The 20404-nt window shown below is 47.8% G+C and overlaps 3 protein-coding genes across 4 annotated transcripts; 1 reads left to right on the top strand and 2 right to left on the bottom strand.

The window, feature by feature from the left end:
• Positions 1–80: 80 nt before the first annotated feature.
• Positions 81–7329, top strand: fam117ba (family with sequence similarity 117 member Ba). The gene is given in 9 exon segments (XM_084667502.1): positions 81–551; positions 2280–2484; positions 2820–2903; positions 3224–3337; positions 4592–4735; positions 4892–5108; positions 5335–5455; positions 5621–5643; positions 5646–7329. Coding segments are annotated over 8 exon segments (990 nt in total). The 5' UTR covers positions 81–551; positions 2280–2463; the 3' UTR covers positions 5912–7329.
• Positions 7330–7363: 34 nt separating this feature from the next.
• On the bottom strand, positions 7364–16393 carry ical1 (islet cell autoantigen 1-like). Of its 2 annotated transcripts, XM_084667500.1 has the most exons (15): positions 16205–16393; positions 15389–15420; positions 14867–15041; positions 12942–13014; positions 12724–12847; positions 12237–12435; positions 11940–12065; positions 11746–11844; positions 11574–11659; positions 11051–11100; positions 10898–10966; positions 10548–10742; positions 9737–10078; positions 9468–9569; positions 7364–9362 (listed from the first exon to the last, which is right to left on the bottom strand). In XM_084667500.1, exons 2-15 carry the CDS (start codon positions 15394–15396, stop codon positions 9247–9249), a joined length of 1764 nt encoding a protein of 587 aa, XP_084523626.1. In that variant the 5' UTR covers positions 15397–15420; positions 16205–16393; the 3' UTR covers positions 7364–9246. The 2 variants fall into 2 exon arrangements, with proteins under 2 accessions (XP_084523626.1, XP_084523627.1); XM_084667501.1 differs by lacking the exon at positions 10548–10742.
• Positions 16394–16528: 135 nt separating this feature from the next.
• wdr12 (WD repeat domain 12) lies at positions 16529–20258 on the bottom strand. Its single transcript, XM_084667916.1, has 13 exons — positions 20093–20258; positions 19710–19804; positions 19487–19581; positions 19259–19365; positions 19015–19130; positions 18775–18929; positions 18620–18665; positions 18443–18528; positions 18118–18258; positions 17925–18030; positions 17624–17756; positions 17268–17340; positions 16529–16916 (listed from the first exon to the last, which is right to left on the bottom strand). The coding sequence occupies exons 1-13, from the start codon at positions 20131–20133 to the stop codon at positions 16839–16841; spliced, it is 1272 nt and encodes a 423-aa protein (XP_084524042.1). The 5' UTR covers positions 20134–20258; the 3' UTR covers positions 16529–16838.
• Positions 20259–20404: the final 146 nt, after the last annotated feature.

Here is a 20404-nt window from a genome sequence, read left to right as displayed (position 1 = left end):
TTCTCCCATCTGCTCCTCGCGCCCTAGCAACTGCAGCATCAGCACGGGCAACGTGGTTGTGACACGCTACGTCCAAATCACGTACCCCTAGACGCTGTCTCCTGCTCCCGCTAGCAAAGCGTCCCCTCTGCTCTGTTATTTTTATTTCCCTTATTTTAAGCACGCTTTCTGGTAACAGACACTCGGTAAGGGAAATAACGTCGGTCACCTGCATTTGGACTGGAATCATCACGATTTATTCAACAACAGATGCTATTGCCACATCATCAACACCAAGCGATTTGCATCAGCAGCAGAAAAAAAACATCTCTTCACAGCAAGGCTGCAATTACAGCAACGCCCATAGCAACTGTATGCGCATCCACGATACCACATCTGTTTACGGTTGCTTGTTTGCATCCACCTTCGGCACTGACCACCGCCCAGCAGTCCAAGATCATCTCCCCAGCATCCTCAGGTAACGGCAGATTGGACCAGGGTTTGAAACATCGTATTCCCCCCCTGCGCTGGTGATCGAGGCGCACAAAGCCCCTATAGGCCACATTCTGCAGGTAAGCGTGGAGTAAAGGTACTCTCATTTAATGAAAAGACTTAACACTAAACATAACGCCTCGTATTAAATGATTGTACAGAGCGCAAATATTATTTATACGGCCTCGTGCGCAACCCATGTTTGGAGTGCCGATCGATACATTTGGGTATGCGGCGCTCGAAAGGCAGTGGGCATGATGGGGGCATTCTATTGCAATAGAATAGTAATCTGTCAGAGTGCTTGCATGGTATGGCAATGGTTTGGGTAGGCTGTGTATTGAGTCCACTTCAACGTGGTCTTATCAAATTGTCAGGACACGATGTTGAATGCGTTACATTTTCTCTGGCTCTTTGTGAGCGTTTGCAATCTAGACACTAGCCTCAGATAGCCTTCAAATGTCGGGCATAATAAAGGTAGACTAGGCAATGTAGCAAACCATATGTGACATAAGATGCATTGTTGACTATGAGAAGGGACTGTGTTCAATTATTTTTCAAAGCTCCCTGCAAGCAAAATCCTGCCAGATATACAAAGCAAAGTTAACATATGCCATTCTAGCGAATGTCATTGTGTTATCGAGTCAGTAAGAGAGAACGAGAGAAGGGTTGGCAACTCTGCTGTTGAGAGACACAGATGTGTTTGTTGAAGAGCCCCCTGGCTCCATGGCAACAGTGATGTACTGTGGTGGGTCTCCTCCAAATATAGCCACTGTAGGACACGGAGTGACGCTGGTTAGCGACAATGTTGATTAGTGTTGTTTTGCGGAAGTCTCTGAGCGTCACAGCCAAACGCTCAGACGTCTAACCAGTGACTTCTCAGTCTGAACTCAAACAGGCCATTACAAGTCTATGTGTAAGGTTTGTGCAGCTAGCCTGACAGCTGTACACACGCGGCTTTCATAAACAGCTAAGCCGATGTTTACATGCAGAAAAGTGACCGGGAGAGGAAGGATGGAGGGAAAAAAATGGGAGGTCATAAGGACAATGGGTGCTGAGGCAGCGGTTTAGGCGCCACATGGGGTTAGGAGGGATGGAGGATGGGGTTGGCAGGGGGATGAGGGTTGTGCCTAGGGTGAGGGGTGTGGGGGTAATAATGACTGCCCTGCTGAACTAGGTCTGTGGAGGAGAGCGGGGAGGGGGTATTTGGGTCAGGGGGTATGAACCCTACAGTATGTGGGCTAAAAGGAGGGGCGGGGGGCAGACTGGCACCTGGTTCTCCAGGGTCTCCAGCGAGCCAGACCTCTAATCCTTTATAATGCCATTGAACAAGGTCTGTGGTCTCAGTTTAGGGGGGGGGACCCAATCCAACAGCCCAGCTCAGCTCAGCCCTGTACAGTCTGGGGGAATGGAGGATTAAAAGCCCTATCAATCTGGCAACCCAACATTCCCTTTACCATTGCCTCTACTCTCATCCTCCCCCTTTCCCACTCTCATTTCTACCAATTCACCTCATTTCTTCTGTCCCTCCCTCCCAGTCCTGGTCTGAGAGCTCTGTCTCAGACCCCGGTCAATCCAGAGGCTTAGGCTGTAGCCCAGCTGTGGTTTCTGTGAATAAACTGTTTGTTTACATGGCCTATAGCCAGTTTGTTTACTAAAAACCCTCAACTTGGAGCCCCAATCATTAATTGGGTTTGATGAATCTTCTTGTCACTTTATTTGTGTCTTTTTTGGGGGCTCATCTTTGACTGTGTTTCTCCTCTGCTGTTGTGTGTGTGTCTACAGTGAGGTGTGTGTGTGTGTGTCTACAGTGAGGTGTTTGTGTGGCCGGCTTGCTGCTGACTGCTGCTCCAGCTGCTGCCACTTCCCGCTTTCCTCTTCCTCCTCTTCCTCTGGCACTGTGTCCAGCTGTGGCCCTCACTGGGCACGCTCCCTGGCTCTCACCTGATAGGTCCCTGGCCTCAGGACGGCAGCCACACCCACCACGTTCCCTACATGAGGGACAAGGCTACTCAGGTGAGTCAGTATGCATGTGTTTGTGTGTGTGTGCACCTGCATGACCGCTAACATTGTCAATCTTTAAATGCATGAATGGCTGCGCGTCTGTGTGTCTGCGAGTGAATGTGTGGGTGGGAATGTTTGTGTGGGCAATTGACTTGGTAAGAGAAAGACTACTCACTGTTGTCTCGGCTCAGCTCATTTGTTGTACTATCAGCAGAGTTGAAAAGGCCATATAAACACGGCCTAGATTCATGTAGAGTCAATGGCTTTCTGTCTCTCTGGACGTCCTTTTTCATGTCTCTGTCTGTCTGTCTCTCACTCACTCACTCTTTCTTTGTCTCTCCATCCAGACCCCCAGGGCCTGGGCAGATGAGAGGAGGAGGGGCTCCCACAAACGCTCCGCCTCCTGCGGGAGCACTGACCAGCTCAAAGAGGTCCGCAATGCTCTCAACACCGATCTCAACATCCATTTCATAACTAATGTCACTCGAATTTCACAACACCATTCAACTAAAACACCCCCATTCAACATCCCTCTGCTGGGGACACACCACTGACAAGCCTAACCCCATGTGGCATGGCATACTACTTTGTTTTTCCACAGCCAATCCCCATGAGCATCGAGTACAAGTACAACCATACGCAGTACTGTAGAGTAGAACAAAATCCACTCTTTGAAACAGCTTAGCCGTTAGCTAGCAGCTAGCCGTTTTACATCTCCGAACCTGTCCTCAACTGTCGCTTGTGTCTGCAGATCGCTAAGTTGCGCCAGCAGCTCCAGCGCAGTAAGCGCAGCAGCCGCCATCGCAGGGACAAAGACCGCAAGTCACCCTTCAATGGCAGCCATGCCGCCATCATCCAATCACAGGTGACCAAAAAAAAACGAGCGTGGCTGTGCGTTTGTGTGTGCGGAGGGGAAGTAGGCTGCATCCCTTTTTTCTTATGTGTCATCTGAGGGTAGTTGGGGACGGCCCACTTTCCCTGTCTGTCCTAGATCTGTGTGTGTGTGTGTGTGTGTGTGTGTGTGTCTGTGTCCAAGTATGTGTGTGTCTCCAGAAGGAAATGGAACAGAGACTAGACAATTCCCTGAACTCTTGCAGTTTATACTCAATATGGCCTAAAATTGAACTTCTCCAGTCCTCTCTAAAATGAGCCCTTCTTCAGTAGCCTTTCTCTCTCAATCTTCAGAGGTCCCTCTCACTGGAGGGCTCTGCTAGCAGGTACACATTATTCTATTCTAGTCACATTATTCTAGTCACATTATTCTTTCGGAAGACGAGACTGACTGTTACAAGTCTCCTGGCCTTTGAACTTTGTCAAGGCAGATCACTGTTCTGCAGTTTCAGACTTGAAACAGGACAGCATCCAGCCCTAGTTTTGGAGCTGTTGTAGCCAAGTGACTATTTGGTTTCATTTTATGTACAAATTAAAATCTAGGCAGTCAATCTGAGATTTTCTAGTTAGTTTTTTATTGTAATTATTAGTTTAAAAAAAAATCTGTGTCATTACAGTAGTCAGGCTATTAACTAGTATTTGAATTTGGACTTGGAATAGACATGAACAGGCTCATTAGTGAGAGGGAAAGTGTACGCCCATCAAAATGAGCACCCTAAAGACAGTTTAAGAGCTCTCTGTCATCAAAGGGAGGGAGGGAAGATGAGAGAAAAATAGAGGATAAATAGAGGAGAGCGAGCAAACTGCAAACAGAAGCCAAGCTTGAGGAGGATAAAACACATAGCTTCCAGAGTAATCATAACTGGTATGTTGACATTTGTAGTCCTGTCGTGTTTGTTATGTTGTTGTGAGTAGCTGGAAAGTGAGAACTGTTAGCTCTCCATTTTAGGCTTGTTCTGCCTGTATGCCTGACCTATTTTCTAACTGAAAATGTGCTGTTGTTGTCTGCCTGGTTGCTTGCCCATTTGGTGTTGAGTGTTTTTGGTTCCCAAAACACAGGTGCAGGTAGTAATGTATGATAGACAGGCAGCTGGTGTGTGTGTGCGTGTGCATTCTTATCTTTCATCATGCAGGATTGTGTGTTAGCTGACAAATTTGAACAAAATGTATGGTTTCTTTTTCTCTGCATCTCTCTCACATTCTCTCATTTTCTCTGTCTTTTTTTCAGGCTCAGATGCCTAAGACCATCCTGATCCCTATCCCCATCTCCAAGTCCACTGCCCCCCGCTTTCGCAACAGTGTCGAGGGCCTCAACCAGGAGATCGAACGCATCATCATCCGCGATACCAGTGAACGCGAGGAGGTCATCATTGTGAGCAACCATAAACAGCAAAGTCACATGAAACATAAGTGTATACGATACACACAGCGCACGTGTCCTAACCTACACATGCGCACACTGTGTAAACTCACAATACAGTGTCGTGATGATAAACCTTCGCGCCGTCATGTTTGGGTTTGCCCTCAGCCTCAAGACGTTCCAGATGGGCACCGCGCGCCCCCGCCCCTCCCCCCCCAGCGCAGCAGCAGCACCCGCAGCATCGACACACAGACCCCCTCAGGCGGGGGCCTCACTGGCGGGAACCATAGCAACTGCAGCAGTCGTCCAGACTCCATCTCGCCCTCCTACCTCACCATCCTCAACGACCTAGGAGGGGGGAGCCCCTACCCCGGAGAGGAGAAAGGTGACTGAGGAGGACGGCGGAACGCACACACACACACACACACACACTGTTTTGTTTACACCCCCCTATCACACACTCAAGCACACATCCACGTTGAAAGGGATTTTCGCTCATTCAAACATGCAGAAACAGCCACTCATAAACAGACGGAGGAACGCACACATGTGGTGTTGTGACGGCGTGTCGGCTGTGTGTTGGTGACGCTCGTGTGGTTGTGTGTCCTCAGAGCTCGGGCCCTGCTCTCCGTTGCCCAAGTACGCAGCTTCCCCCAAACCCAACAACAGCTACATGTTCAAGAGGGAGCCCCCCGAGGGATGTGAGAAGGTCAAGGTCTTCGAGGAGTCACTGTGAGTGCAAGACCTCTGACCCCCAGTGCAAGAATACAAATAAAGTCTCCACCTTATTCCTTGCTACGCCTTATTTTCATTATGAGTAGCAACCCTTAGTAGTTTGTCGTCTGTCCTGTTTGCTTGCTGTTTAAGATAAGTTTCCTCTTTCTCTGATTGTTACAGGCCCAGACCTCTCCAGGAGATCCCCCCTTCCTGTGTCCCGACCGTAACAAGGTCAACTTCATCCCCAAGAGCGGCTCTGCCTTCTGCTTGGTCAGCATCCTCAAGCCCCTGCTTCCTGCCCCGGAGCTCAGCTTCAGAGCAGGGGTGGGTCTCCGCAGCTTGTCCCCGTCCCTGGTGCCTCTGGGTGGGGTCGGCCTACGCAGTCTCTCCCCCTCTCTGGGGCTCACCCGGGGCTCAGCCTCCCACCAGCAGCCCTGCCTCCCCCGACACCTAGAGGAGCCAGAGAGTTAGAAGGGCTCCTCCAGTGGCCAGACTGAGAAATGACAGCTGCTGTCTCAGAAAATCTCCAGTTTTCCAAATCGACGACAAATGTGAAAGCTGCCTCTCCGGTCGCCTTCAGCATGCCAGGCTCATTGGTTTACCCTTACTCTGTGAAGCTTCGACTTTCCTCTCTCCGGCTCTCCCCTGAGGAGAAAAACCATGACAGCTAATCTCTCCATAGCTTACTCAACCTTCCCCCTGCTACAGCTCTTTTTGTCCACGTTCCTACAGTACAGGAAGACTGTTTAGAAAGGCTAGTTTATTTCATTGCATTATTATACCATGAAGCCTTTGCCCACAGACATATCAGATTTTGTTTTTTAGAAACCAATTCTTAACATTTCTCTTGATAAATATGCCTTCCTGTGCGACGCTCCGGGTGGTTTCCATGGCAATGGCAGGGAGGTCTTGACGGGTGCTGCCGGAGATATTGTAGCAAAACTCTTTTAATATGAGGGGCGGTTAAGGTTGAAAAAAAAAAAACGCTATGAAAAACGTGCCTGATGTTTTTAAACATGGCCTGGCTTACTGTATGATATGTGCAGTGTCCAACCTTGTCTGCCTGCATTTCCTCTATCTCTAATTTCATCCTTCCCTCCATCCCTCCCCCTAATATTTGCTCTTTTTCTCCATTGCTTCCTCCCTTTTGGCATCTATTGTTCTTCTGACCCCTTTGCCATCATGCAGTGTATTTATCCCTCTCTCTCTTTCTGTGTGTGCGCGTGTTGCTCAGCTTGTGTTTGGTGTTGTGACCTGTCTGTCGTCTAGAGGAGTCACCTGACTGTACACTGCTAGATGGGGCTCTGCTGTCTACCTAGGGCTAAAGAGAAAGCCTTGGTCAAAGCTCTGGTCCGCTCTGCTGTATATTTGTTATTACTGCGTTACTGTGCCTGCTACTAAGGAAAAGTCTAGAATGTATTGGGTTTGTACATATATAAGGCACACTGTGAGTGTTTGTATTTTAGACTGACAAGGAGGCATAAGATGAAGAATCTAATTGTATCATACAACCCCACTGCACCCCACCCAGTAACTGTGAATTATTATGTATGTACTATGTATTTCATATTTATGTTTAACTTGCTACTTGAGGAAGACATTGGTTGTCTAAAGGTTAACGAACCATCAACAAAGCCCCTTTGCCCAACTCAGGGTTCATAAAACTGACAACCGTGATACAGAACTGTACTAACTTCTTAATTCTTACAGCATAAGCAGATACAAAATACCTGCTATCCATGTAGCCTTTCATACTGAAGACAGCATTTTATGATGTTTACAAACATGTAGCAGTAGACTTGGTTTCATGTCAAATTTAGCCATTGTAAAAATTGGCGTATATGAAACAGGGTACCTTTAAGCAAATAATCAGCACCATCTTTGGTAGAAATGTATATCTTTTAAAGAATAAGAAAAACACAGTTAGCAGAAACAACAGTTTATTTATTGAAGTCCCATAAACATTATTTGTGGGAGACAGACCTCCAATTTTATCAGATGACGGTACATCCTTTGAGTGAAATAAAAAGGCATAGTTGAATCAAATAAAGCATTTGTGATTGATATACATTCTTTATCTGTTTAATAGAGCATAATTACTGCATCACAGACTGGTTATAGAGATTAAACTAATCAATACACTCCTGTATGCACTGCACCTTGCAAATCAAACCATCCTTTGTACTGATGATACACAGCTGAGTTTGTAATGAACTCTTTACAATCTTTTGCTCACAGGGCAATTGTAGTAAAAGGTTATTGTGTCAGAAAGAGATAACAGATAGAAGTTTCCCCTGCTGTAGCAGCCTTTATGAGGTACAGTATATTGAAATAACAGCTTTTCCTCCGGTATCTGGACCTTTCCACACCCTGCAGAGGCAATACACGTTCATACACAAGGAGAAAGAAATGGGGTTGTATTGCCACATCCTTCTCCTGCGGGGGGGGTGGGGGGTGGGGGGGGCTGCTCTACTTGCTACCTGTCTGAGTTTGTGTTGGATATTTAACCCAAACAAGCAGCTGTGGTCTTCCCTTCCTAGCCAATCACGTCTCTCTCAGGAAGTAACCGAGACGGGAAGTACAAAATTGTATGGCTGCAGACTGTCACCTGACAGGAGTTGACAAATAAATGAATTAATTACACCATTAATGGGGAAATATACATGTTGAAAGTACTCACTGCCACTGCAGGATCAAGTGGGTAATGAACCATAGCCAGGCCTTCATTCCCCCTATGGAAGGGCTTAATGTGAGATCTATGAGCCCTCGTCAGCAGCTTCAACCAAGATGAGGGTTAAGAGTCCTTGTATTTTACTCCAGTGCCAACACATGTCCATCAGTAGTTTAAAAAATACAGCACCCATCTCTTACATACAATAGATTAAATAGATTGTTAACAGATCATGACTCCGGGCTTCTCTCCTTCGCTGCAGCTCACAGCAAAAAATAGACATCTCAGCTAAGCAGCAGTTATTGATATGGTCTGAAAATATACAATATTCTGCAGATGCACAGGATGTCCTTGGTTAGTTATACAAGTAACATGTCCATAATAGGGCATGTATAATATTGTTTTAAGGCCAATGGAATCCTAAATATAATACTCCTAGCCGTTTACAGTAGGTGCCTTGCGTAAAACCTTTTATGAGCCATGTTACACAAATTCAGATATGAGATTAGTGTCTAAACCTCAGAGGTTCACTAGACACTAATCTCATATCTGAATTTGCCTTCTGTGCAGTAGTGTCAATGTGCTCCTCAGTTATCGATAGCCTCCTATAGTATAGATATATGTGTAAATATACATAAATGTAATATAATATAGAAATAAATATAAAGATAAAGCCAACCATTTCCCGTCCCGGGTCCCTTTCAGAAAGAATACAGTAGACTGCAAACACAAACCCTAATGAACAGAGAATATATAAACCCACTCTTACACAACACACAGAGACCCCTTCGTCCTTTTTTCGAAAGACAAGACAAGCTGAACATCCTAACAAGAACTTCCTGTGAGTCATATCGTGTGACATATGACATTTGAACCTCTTCAAGCACACCTCTCGTCCTCCATGCAGCAGCGGGTCTTCCACCGCGCTGTAGAGGGCCAGTCCTCCACGTGGGTCTACGTTCACAGTCACAGTCACACCACATCACGATTATCACCGCTGGTGCTGGGTGTGTGTGTGTGTGTGTACCTCTTTTATACAAATATGTACAAATGTCCTTTCCTCACATGAGGGACATTGCTCTTTAAACACAGGCGTGTACACACACACACACAGGGCTGGACTCACACACACCCCTTAGGCGTTGAGCAGTTCTTCCTCAGAGCGGCCAATAGCGTCTGGGTTAGAGAGAGGGTCCAGGTCTGCAAACAGGTTGAACCAGGCTGACATGTCCCTAGATCCACCTTTAGGAGCTGCACACACAGATATATACATTACTGACTGAACACAAACACACGGCAGTTTGGTGCTTTCAAACTAGCCAGTGGCACAAGACAATCCATCTCATGGGCTCTCACCGCTGGCTGTTGACTTGGGGCCGGCCTGAGACGACTGGTTCTGATTGGAGGAGGGCGGAGGCTGTAGGGGCGGGGCCTGGAACATGGGCGGCGTTGCCCAGCCTGTGAGATGAAGTCAACAATGAGGAAGACGAGAAGAAGAGGAACCAACATACGCCAACTCAACATGAGCCCAAACACCTGACATCATCGGACTGTTGTATAACGTCCAATAGTGCTGCTATGAAGACCTGCAGCCACTGGGGGGCAGGACTGAGGTGAGCACAAACCTGTGGAGCTGAGGCTGTGGTCCAGCAGCTGGGAGGGCAGGAAGCCTGTGGGGCTGGGGGGCTGAGAGGGGGGCCGTGCCGCCCCATCGGAGGGGGCAGAGGTCGGGGAGGGGGCAGGAGGGGGGGCAGGGGGAGACTCAAACAGGCCAAAGGCATCCTGCCATTCGCGGCTGAACTCGTCGGAGCCCCCGGGGCCTGGGCTGAGGAGGTCCTTCAAGAAGGACATGTCACCCCTCTCCTTGTCCTCCTCCTCCTTCAGCCTCTGTTCGGCCTCAGGCCCAGCTCTGAATCCAGCCCCGAACCACTCTTGCTGGCTGGGGCCTCCGGAGAGCAGGTCCCCGCCTGGAGCAGCGGCAGAGGATGGAGGGAGAGGGAGAAAGAAAAAGTTACAGAAGTTATAAAGAGGAGAGAAGCCATGTGTGACACAAACAACAGCGTTGTATAGGGCATCGTCAGAAGCAAAACCACGTCATGTTCAGACAGGACAGAACGGCAGTCTGACAGAGCGAACGAGCGAGGTCAGAACCTGAGAGGACGGAGGAGTTAACAGCGGCTCACGTTTCAGAAAAATCCCAGAATGCCCCCGTAGAAAAAGACAGTAGAGGAGCCCACCGACAGAAAAAACACACACAATGAAAAGCAGGGTCGAGAAAAAAAGACCAGCAAGGCCAACAACAACAAAAAGTGGTGTCATTTAGCTGGAAGCTAGAATGGGCACCAGTGGAGAAGTGTGGAACTGAGAGGGCAGGGGTGGTGGCTCGGAGCAGAGAAGAGAAGCACGGGCAGACATGGCGGGCAGGAAGGCCTTTACCAGGGAGAGGCAGCTCTGTGAGGCTGGGCTGCAGATCCCCCAGGCCCCATAGCTCAGCAGAGGGCTCTGTAGTCTGTGGAGAGGCCAGGGGCTGCTGGAATAGGTCTGGCTGGGCCTGGGGCTGGTCACAGCCCATGAGTAAGAGGTCGTCGACGACGCTGGCTGCATTGAGCGGCCCACTAAGGTCACACAGGGCTGGGTTGGAGGGATTGACCAGGTTAGGGGGAGCAGGAGGCACTCACTATGAGCCTGTCGTACAGGTGCGGTCATTGTGACATTCACAGGCAGCTGATAACTGAGAATAACAACTATCTGCTAAGTGATAATAACACACATACACACACACTTACCAGAGTCCAGACTTGCACACAGAGAACTGCCACTGGTTTGGCTCTGCCCCTCACCGCTGTGGGCGGGGCCTGTCGAGGGAGGAAGGCAAGCCCATATTAGGTACAGTCAGCCAGATACACATCCTCCCTTTTCCCACAAGGGGGAGTACCTACCCACGTCAGAGGGACACGCAGCTGGCTTGTCCTCGTCCAGGGACACGAGACTGAAGGAGACAAGAGAGGGACAGGATCAACACTCGCTGACTAAATCCATTCATCCTCCCCTTTGATGCTTTTTCTAGAGCTTTCCCAAACCACGACCAGCTACTCGGAGAGCTCCTAAAAGTCTAGGTGAAGATGAGGGGACAGGAACTGACTTGGGTGCGTGATCCATCCCTCTGTTTCGCACACACACACACACACACACTTACATGTGTGTAAACAGGGCCGTAACACCGGCCTCTCGGGCGATGAAGACAAACCTGAGGAGGCAGTGTGGAGGAGGGGACAGGACAGACGGACAGACAGACAGATGAGAGACGACATCGGGTATATGGAATATGGAATGTGTGACCGACCACGGCGAGATGGAGGGAGAGAGCCAGAGGGGAGGAGGAGGAAATAACAGATGACTGGAAGGAGAGGAGGAGGGGAGGCAGGAGAGAGAAGAAGAAGGATATTTTGACGTGTGCCTCACTTGTCGGTGTTGCTCTGCACGGCCTTCTCTCGGCTCTGCTCCTGACTCTGCAATTCGGTCAGCTGCTCCAGGGGGTCCCGTAGGTCCTGGTAGAGAGAGGGTGGGCATCAGCGCCACGGTCACTTATAAACACGCGCGCGTACACACACATACACAGAGTGGTGGTCTCTACCTTCAGAGTGGTGAACTGGTAGGGTACATAGCCTTGGAAGGCCACATGGATCCCAGACATGACATGGGCTGTCTTCTCCCAGTACTGCAGGAGGGTGGTCTGCAATGACAGCATATTGGTTCAACTTCCACCTTCACACGCGAGCACACACCCAGTATGCCAGGCTGACATGTCTTCAGTGCACTGCAACACACCTGGTATGTGCAGAGAGAGTGGGACAGCATGTTGCAGCGGCTGGCTCCTAGCATGTCCACCTTCTGACACACGTCATTCTTCAGCTTCTCAAACTGGCCCTTGGTCCCTCTAACCTGGGCTTGTACCTGGAAACACACACACACAGTTTAATGACCTAACTTCCAGGACGACTACAGCAACCTGTTTGTCTCTTTCTACGCCTCTTAATTGCCGACACCCACACCATTCACCAACTCACACACAAACACACACACACACATCCACCATCCACCCACACACCCTCCACACACGGCCACCTTGCGGAACTTCTCCAGTTGTTTGTATGTGTCCGGGTCCAGCTCCAGGGACACGTCCTTCATCCAGAGCAGAGCCCCGCGGTACTCTGTCCTGGACTTCTCCATCCGGGTGACCGTCAGCAGCGTGTCGGCGATGGCCCGCCGCCGGAACGTCTCCACCTCCTGCTCCATGCGGTGGAGGGGGGGGCACAGAGCCAGCCTGGGACATGGAGAGGGGGGAGGGGGGGGATTACAGCTAGCGCTTTCTGTGTGTTATTAACTGGGTTTGTGTATTGGTTTTTCCGAGTGGGAAGTGTTATGCTTGGGGTAGGAGCTAGGAAAAAGCTGAGGGGTATGTTGAAAGTAGACTTATTTGGCTGTCTGTGTTTTAAAGCGTGTGCATTGTACGGTCTATATTTGTGTACGTTTGTGCCTGTGTGTTTTGGGGCGTGGGGACCAGGGGGGGTATGGGGGTTGTGCAAGTGTGGCTGGGCGGAGGAGCCTTCACCTCTGCTTGGCGGAGGAGCACAGGGCCTTGCTGGTGGCGTCCATCATGTTCCCTGCCTTGGTGCGGTCGTGCTCCGCCTGGAAGCGCAGGAAGAGGCCCAGCTCGTTCTCCTCCTGGGACAGGTCTGGAGGCCCGGGGGAGGGAGCCCGCAGGTTAGACCACGGGGACTGGCCCACGTCATGGGACTAAACAGAGGCAAATTCAAGAGGGACACTCACGTGTGATTCTCTGCTGGTACTTCTCGATCACCTTCAGCAGCTCGGTGCACGTGGCCTGGACAGAGCGGAAGAACTGGAGGGGGACAAGGACAACATTCACACCGCTGGTTATACAGCCCCTCGGACAATACGTGCAACAGGCCTTGAGACGTCAGTTACAACTACTATGTACAGTATATACACACACAAAAAACACCCTTATGAGTCTATCCAACATTGTTTCTGCCTTGTCTGAGGTCCTGCTAGACAAACAGAAGGTACAGACAGGATTGATCGGATACATTAAGTATATCTGTCTCTGATAAGACATTTATTTCTTCAGCCTGTATTTCTGTCTGGTTCTCGCTCCATTACCCCACTCATCCAGATAAGAACAACTCTGCCATACAGAAAAGAGAAATCCCTTTAGCAGACAACAAGCACCCATCTGTCCGGTGGTCATTGCAACCTTAAATTTGAGACGGCTTCAGTGCCCTCTGATTGGAGGTAAATGCTGAGAGAGCAGAAACTGTTGGGTTGGCCTGTAACTTGAATGCTTACTAGGCATTGCTGTCGCATGGGCACACACTCAGTGTTTGCGCAAATCTTTCATGTGGACATGAATCACTAATATGTGTTTGTGTGTGTTTCCTTAAAATACTATTTCCATATTTTTTAATCCAACTTCAAGCCACACAAGTTCTTTCCATGACAACCTCAACACACTGATAAAAAAAAAGGGTGAGAGCCACAGAGAGAAAGAAAAGAGGGAGAAAGAGAAACAAAGAGTCACAAAAGAGAGGTTTGACGTATTGCAGTTACTGATTAACCCAAAGCTGCATGGTATTGGGCACCACCCTTTTCTAGCTGGCAACCTTGAGCCGTGTGCCTGGTGATACGCAAAGACACACAGGCAGTGTGCACACACACACAACAGAGAGACCTGCACTGTTCCTCTGTGCCATCTCGGTCTTCTTAAAATGGTCCTCCTGGCCCATCCAGACACAGAGCACATTGATAAGATAAAACAACAAAGAACTATTCGATTACAAGGTATTTTTCTTACTCTACTAACCAAACCTTTCTTCAAAGCCGAAACGGAAATTGGTTTGAAACTGAGCTTTTAGCCAGGTACAGTGCACACGGTTACCGAAAGCATCCGCTATCAGGTCCCATTCACTATGAAGATCAAACAATGGGAACAGACAAGAAAGGGCTTTGAAAGCAAGCATCCTGGCTTAGTGATTTTGCTAATGGAAATAAGATCGTGAGTGTTATTGAAAGGTCTATCTGTTGTTCCTCCAGTAGCAGAGCTGGGGGAACAACAAACCAGGACAGAGACATCTGCTGCCCTAATCTGGACCCAAGTCCCAAAGGGAGATTCAGTCCGGAGCCTGATATGGTTCTCTCCAACGTCCTCGCCATTTCTCTCACTTTGTGTTTCTCTACCAGGCAATTTGGCTCTCTTTGCACTGTCTCCAAGTATTCCTTTCTCTGTCTCTTTTCTACTGATAGCTCTCTTTTCGTAGTGTCTCTTGCTCTCTGCCTCTCTCTGATATGCCTGGACAAAGAACAGAACAACAGAATAAGGTCTCTTTGACTGCAGCCCGGAACAAAGGCCTCTCAGTCTGTTGCCACTGTGTAGCAGTAGCAGACTGTCCTCCCACAGGCCCAGTATCCAGTATCCAGTAACCACTGCTCTGTCTTACGCACATGTCGGTTGGTAGACCAATACCTGGCTAATAGAACCTCGGACATGCATAATGTCCTGCATTACCTTGGCTAAAAGTCATTAGGACTACAAAACACATTGAAACCCCTGATATAGGCACACATAAATATGAAGTATTATTTACGAAGCAAAATAAATGTGCGCACACGTACAGACATATTATAATGTAAAGCACACTGTTTTTATTACATCGTAGTAGACTACAGTTCCCCACCTCCAGCTTGGCATCCAGGTCTGCATCGGATGCCACCACATACTCATCCTCCTTCTTCCCTGTGGCCTTGATCAGGACCTGTTTGGTTTTCCAGAACTTCTTCTGCATGCGGGCCATCACTGAGCTGTCCTCCCCCAGCAGTGCCCGGCCCCCACTCAGCATGTCCCCAGGGAACCTAGGGGTTGAGATGAAGCGGAGCAGTGGTAGGAGTGGTTGATGAGGATGGGGACGATTGGAGACAGTGTGGTCAGAAGAGTTAGGTGGGACTTATCAGATGCGACAGGCTTATATCAGAAGTGTAGGCTTTAGCAATTGCTTGAATGACAAGTGTAAATTATGGTCTGTGAGGTGAGGGTTATTTCTCCCAGTCCCAGAACATAAACAACTCCCTGGCCCTGGCTTAGTGAGATAAATTTAGTGTCAGATCCACAATGAAAATTCCCAACAGGCCTGCTAAACCAGAAACAGGATATGCATGATGCATGTCTGAGTTGGCTTTGAGGGGGAAACGGCCATACGTACCCGTCCATCCTTTAATGTTTAGTTTAAGTTCTCTGCAAGGCAAACAAAGAAAAGGCACGAATGGAGAAAGGTTTGTTTGAAGGTCTGCAGTGTCAAAAACAATCCAACCACAGTTGATAAACCACTAAACGCTACAAATAAAACGAAAAACACATTCATAATAAAGAATAGTTTAAGCCTACACGATTTCATAATAACCTTGAGGTAGCAATTGCTTTAATTAAAATGATTGAATTAGTGTTTGTCACTGGTATAGCCGACAGCTGTTAGCACTACGTAATCGGTCACTGCATATTGTCTTCCATCTAAATAATATCAAACACTGGCTAAGAATTTGTCACCGCGGTTAAATAATTGGCCGTTTAAATTATCAGTTAATATGGCACAAGGATAATCCAGTAAACGTAAACTAATGTCAAACAAGAATGCCACCACTGCACACCGTCTTGTTTGAGTGGACACTAGCCTAGGAGTAGGAGACCTCAGGCCAGTTAGCAGGTGTTTGGTTACGATGATGTTGGAGGTTAAGCGATGAGTATGAACATAAAAAAATTACGTTAAGCTACGAATATAACATGGCACACGCAGGACAGAAAGGGTAGATCTTAAATGCGTTGAGCTGTCTCCCAACTGTTGTCTTGCTAGCTAGCAATAATATAGTAGAAGAATGCGTAGCTTCCTAGCTAACATTGCTGCAGGAACAATGCCACTGTGGCATCATCCAGTCTCCCGATTTAGACAAACGAATAATGGTTCCATTATATATTCTAAAAGTAGTTTACAAAAGTACTGCACGCTATCATATTATGGCCTTACCTTCAATACAGCTTCGTCATCAGATTTTATCAAGCAAGACAGGGGACATCTAGCTAGCCAGCTGGCTAGGTTTAGGTGGCAGCTTCCAACACAACAGTAGGAGCTCCTGCTTTACCATCATCTGACATTCTGACTCAGAGAAACAGGATATGCTAAGGACCTGTACCTTTTTCTGCCACAAGGCAGCGCTTTAGAAACATGATCCATCAAGTAAAACCAGCTAAGGAGGAAACTAGGAACTTGAGGAAGTAATAGTTTAAAAGGAATGTGAAATGTGTTCTACTTGGTATGGCAATTGTAGGTGAAAGGCAAAAACAACACGTATTTGTGGGAAAATTAATTTACTGACCGATACAGCAGAAATGCATTCAATAACAAATGCACAAATAACACAAACTTGAAAAAGAAATGAGTCATTCAGACTGATTGCAATGGGTATAGCATGTGTTAAATACACAATCAAATATAAAAGGTGATATGATCCATACTGTCTGTCATTGCATCCACTTCAGTATACCAGCTCTGAAAAAGCCAACATGTCAGTCCATTTTTATGTATTTGGAGTTCAATCTGATTCAGGTCTCTGTGTGGATGTGTTTGTTTGACTGTATGTGTTTGTCTTCCACAGTCTAGTCTATGCCCCATCGTCAGACATACAGGAAGAGTATTTGTAGGTGTATAACTTATTGTCTGCTCCTCCGCTCAACATCAGCTGTTAGAGAAAGAGAGGAAGACGGGCCGAGTTAAGACACGTGGTGGAATCAACACACACAACTCACCCGTAAATTCCCTGAGAAAGAAACAATGACGACGTGATTGCAAAATGATACCAGAAACAATTCTATATCAACACAATTCATTTTCCAGTGGTCACACACGCACAATTAACATCTAAAGTTGCTGAACAGTTCTGTTTAATTAAGTTTAAAGAAAAATGAGACCATCACTGAGAATATGACCAAGACCAGTAAAAACTGTAGGTGAGGCTAAAAGCCGACCAACACAGCGCATGCCAGACAGGAACACTGAGGTGTAAACCATCGCTGGTGAGCTGCTCTCTTACCCCACTGTCTGTCCAGTCTACACACAGAACCTTGTCCTCGTGGGCCGCCAGGTCATACAGGGGGGCCTTACAGCTGGAACGTCACACACAATAACCACATGTTTACACAGTGTATACGTTTATTAGGACCTCAGCCAACTGGTGGAAATATTTTCCCACAATGCCATCGCTGGAACCTCACCGTTCTGGGACAATTTGGACAGCTACTGCTAAAGCTGCAATATTTGTATTTTTACAATAAGCTCAAATAATGTATGTCTGTTATTTTAGGCATGTGCTGTATGTTTTTTTGTTGCCCCTGTAGATGTTCAGTGATTTATGACTAGAGATGTGTGCTATATGGGAAGGTTTCGTACCTTCTGGTGTCCCAAAGCTTCACCACGTTGTCGAGTGAGCCAGACATCAGCTGGTGTTCGTGGGACGGAGCCCACTTCACCGCCGTGACCCAGCCCGTGTGAGAGGTCAGGGAGAGGAGGACCAGGGACCCATCTGAACCAGACAGTGGAAACACACACAGTAAGAGACCTATACACACACAAAATATGCAGCCCCCCCCCCCCTGCCCACACACATTTAACATACTTCCAAATGCACACACAGATAATAGATATCTACTGAAGCCCTGAGCCGCAGTACACAGTCTATGAGCATCCTGACCTTTCGAGCGGGGGTCCCAAAGTCTGATGTGTCTGTCTGTGCTGCCAGAGGCCAGGCGGCGGCATATAGGGGAGTAGGACACGCAGTTGAACACTTTACTGCCCGACTGCGGGGGAAGAGGGAACACAGGTCATCAATCTGTCCATCAATCAGCTCATCAATACATGTGTGTGCGGTGGATTGGCCTTCTCACCAGTGTGGTCTTCAGCCCCCCCGTCTCTGCGTCCCACAGACGCATGGTGTGATCCCAGGATGCACTGCACAGCTCCGCCCCGTCACACCACAGCACCGAGGACACCGCCTCGTTGTGGCCCGACAGAGTCATGAGGGGGGTCTGTGGGGAGGGGAGAGACGGTTACCATAACACATGGGCAAGTCAAAACAAATTGTACCTCAAGTCAGTTTACATCCCTGGTCAAGTCAAGTAAATGTTTACTAAAAGTTTTAGTATTTGTCCATAAACAACCTAACGGTAGCTGTTAGAAGTATTAACTCCAGGGCTAATCTGGCTCCCTCACCCTGGTCAGCCCCATCTGGTCAGTTTTCTGCTTCTTCCGGGGCCTGCTGGGCGCCTCCTCCACCTGATCTTCCTCATCTGTGGGAACTGAGAGCACAGCAACTCATTAAGTACCCCGATGTATCACTTGTATTTTTAATGTGAGGTTGTGTGATTGTGTGTTTCCCTATGACAGCACCTGCAGACCAGATCTTGAGCATCTTATCCCACGAGCCGCTGCAGAACTGAAAATTAGAGTGACTCAAACTGTTAGACTTCTGCCCTTGTCAATTTTGTTGTTTTCTCACTAACGTCCCTTTTCCAATTCTCTCCCACCGTCTCTGTCCTTCTCACCTTTGTGCGTGAGGGATCGGTGGCAATTGTGTCAACACTCCCAGCATGTCCACGGCAGCAGTGTTTGGCTTTCAACTTGTTCCTCTCAAAGTCCCACTCCCACAACAGAATGGTCTGGTCCAGAGAAGCCGTGAGTAGCAGGGAGGTCAGCCCATCTGTAGGGAAATAGGGGTGTGCAACTGGTCAGAACTGCACCCAGTCAGGAAATCAGAAGTACACCTATGCGTCTGTCCTCCTCACCTCTCTTGACCCACGCCACGTCCTTCACCACATCTGTGTGTCCTGCCACCGTCATCACAGCCTTGCCCTCCAGGGACCAGATCTTGGCTGTCTTGTCATAGGAGCCTGTCAGAATCCTGCTCACACACCATCCATGTCATTTAGTTCATGGTCATTTTATTTATTTTGCTGACGCTTTTGTGTGCAGAAATGAATTCAATAGCTTTGAGTGTGGCACAGGTGCTGTTGTGACTACCTTACTCACCATTCAGAGTCTGCCTCCACTGAACTGATCCAGTCATCATGCATCATACACTCCTCAGGCTGAGGTGCTGTGAATCTCTCCACGTACTCTATCTCCACAACCTCTTCCTAAGGTCACACAGGTGCACACGAGTGAAACACACACATAGCCCTTGTCATTGCTTTTGAGTTGGCTGGGCAGTGTGAATGCCAGTCAGTTAGTGTTTTTAATATGACAGGATGATCTCACCGTGGATATGCCCTCCGTGTCCATGTGGATGGACAGAGACGTCCGCAAGAACTGTCCGCGGACCAGGAAGTCAAATTCGACTTGGCTATGGGATGCTTGAAACAAAACCACCACAAAATGTAGTATAATTCAACACACGTCATTTAACTAGACTTGCCGTTATAACCTATGTCTCTCTAATTCTGGAGAAACTGTCCGGTTCGTATTAAGCGCCTGTTCTCACCATTCTTTGCTTCCAGAAGTTTGTTGATGACATTGCTGAGATCTTGCACCTCGGAGGCTGCTGGTATGGAGAAAGGGACGTCATCTATTGCATATCTGAAAGAAAATCCTTCGATGTTATTAAAGGTGACTAGTCAGTCACTGGAAAAAAATATATATATATTAGCATTTCTGCCAGACTGTAAGGATTTTAGCTATAGGCACGAATAGCCATGGCATGATGTAGCTTAGGTAGAAAGCTGTGAAATGATGATGGTGAACGTTATTGGCTTGCATTTGTTGTGAAACAGTTCTGACTATAAGCAAGCTAATGTTAGCTGTTAGCTAACTGGCTAGAAAATAGTTAATTGACAATGCTCTTTCTCGTATTTAAGGTAAACTTACTTTTTGTTTTCTGTGAAGAACCTTGCTTGTAATTGAGACATTTTTGCTTTTGTATGGTTACTAGCTACAAACTAAAAGCTAACTAGATTTTCTGTTAGCAAGGTACTTTATAAACAGGTCTCATCCATGCAGTGTGCACTCTTGCCATGTGGTGTGAATGAAGACATTTTAGTTGAGCACAGAAAACTCAATCGAGGACTTCAGGCGAGGAATTTCAACTAGTAATGTCTAATATCTTGCCGTCGGTAAAGGTGTCACCGGTAGTGTCGCTGTAGTGTAAGCAATGCAAACTCCGGAGTCAAATGTTATGTA

Source organism: Hypomesus nipponensis, chromosome 12 (genome assembly GCF_054491055.1).
Source record: "Hypomesus nipponensis isolate SF chromosome 12, ASM5449105v1, whole genome shotgun sequence".
NCBI lineage: Eukaryota > Metazoa > Chordata > Actinopteri > Osmeriformes > Osmeridae > Hypomesus > Hypomesus nipponensis.
The sequence above is the reverse complement of the archived record's forward strand: the minus strand, read 5'-3'. Positions and strand labels throughout refer to the sequence as shown.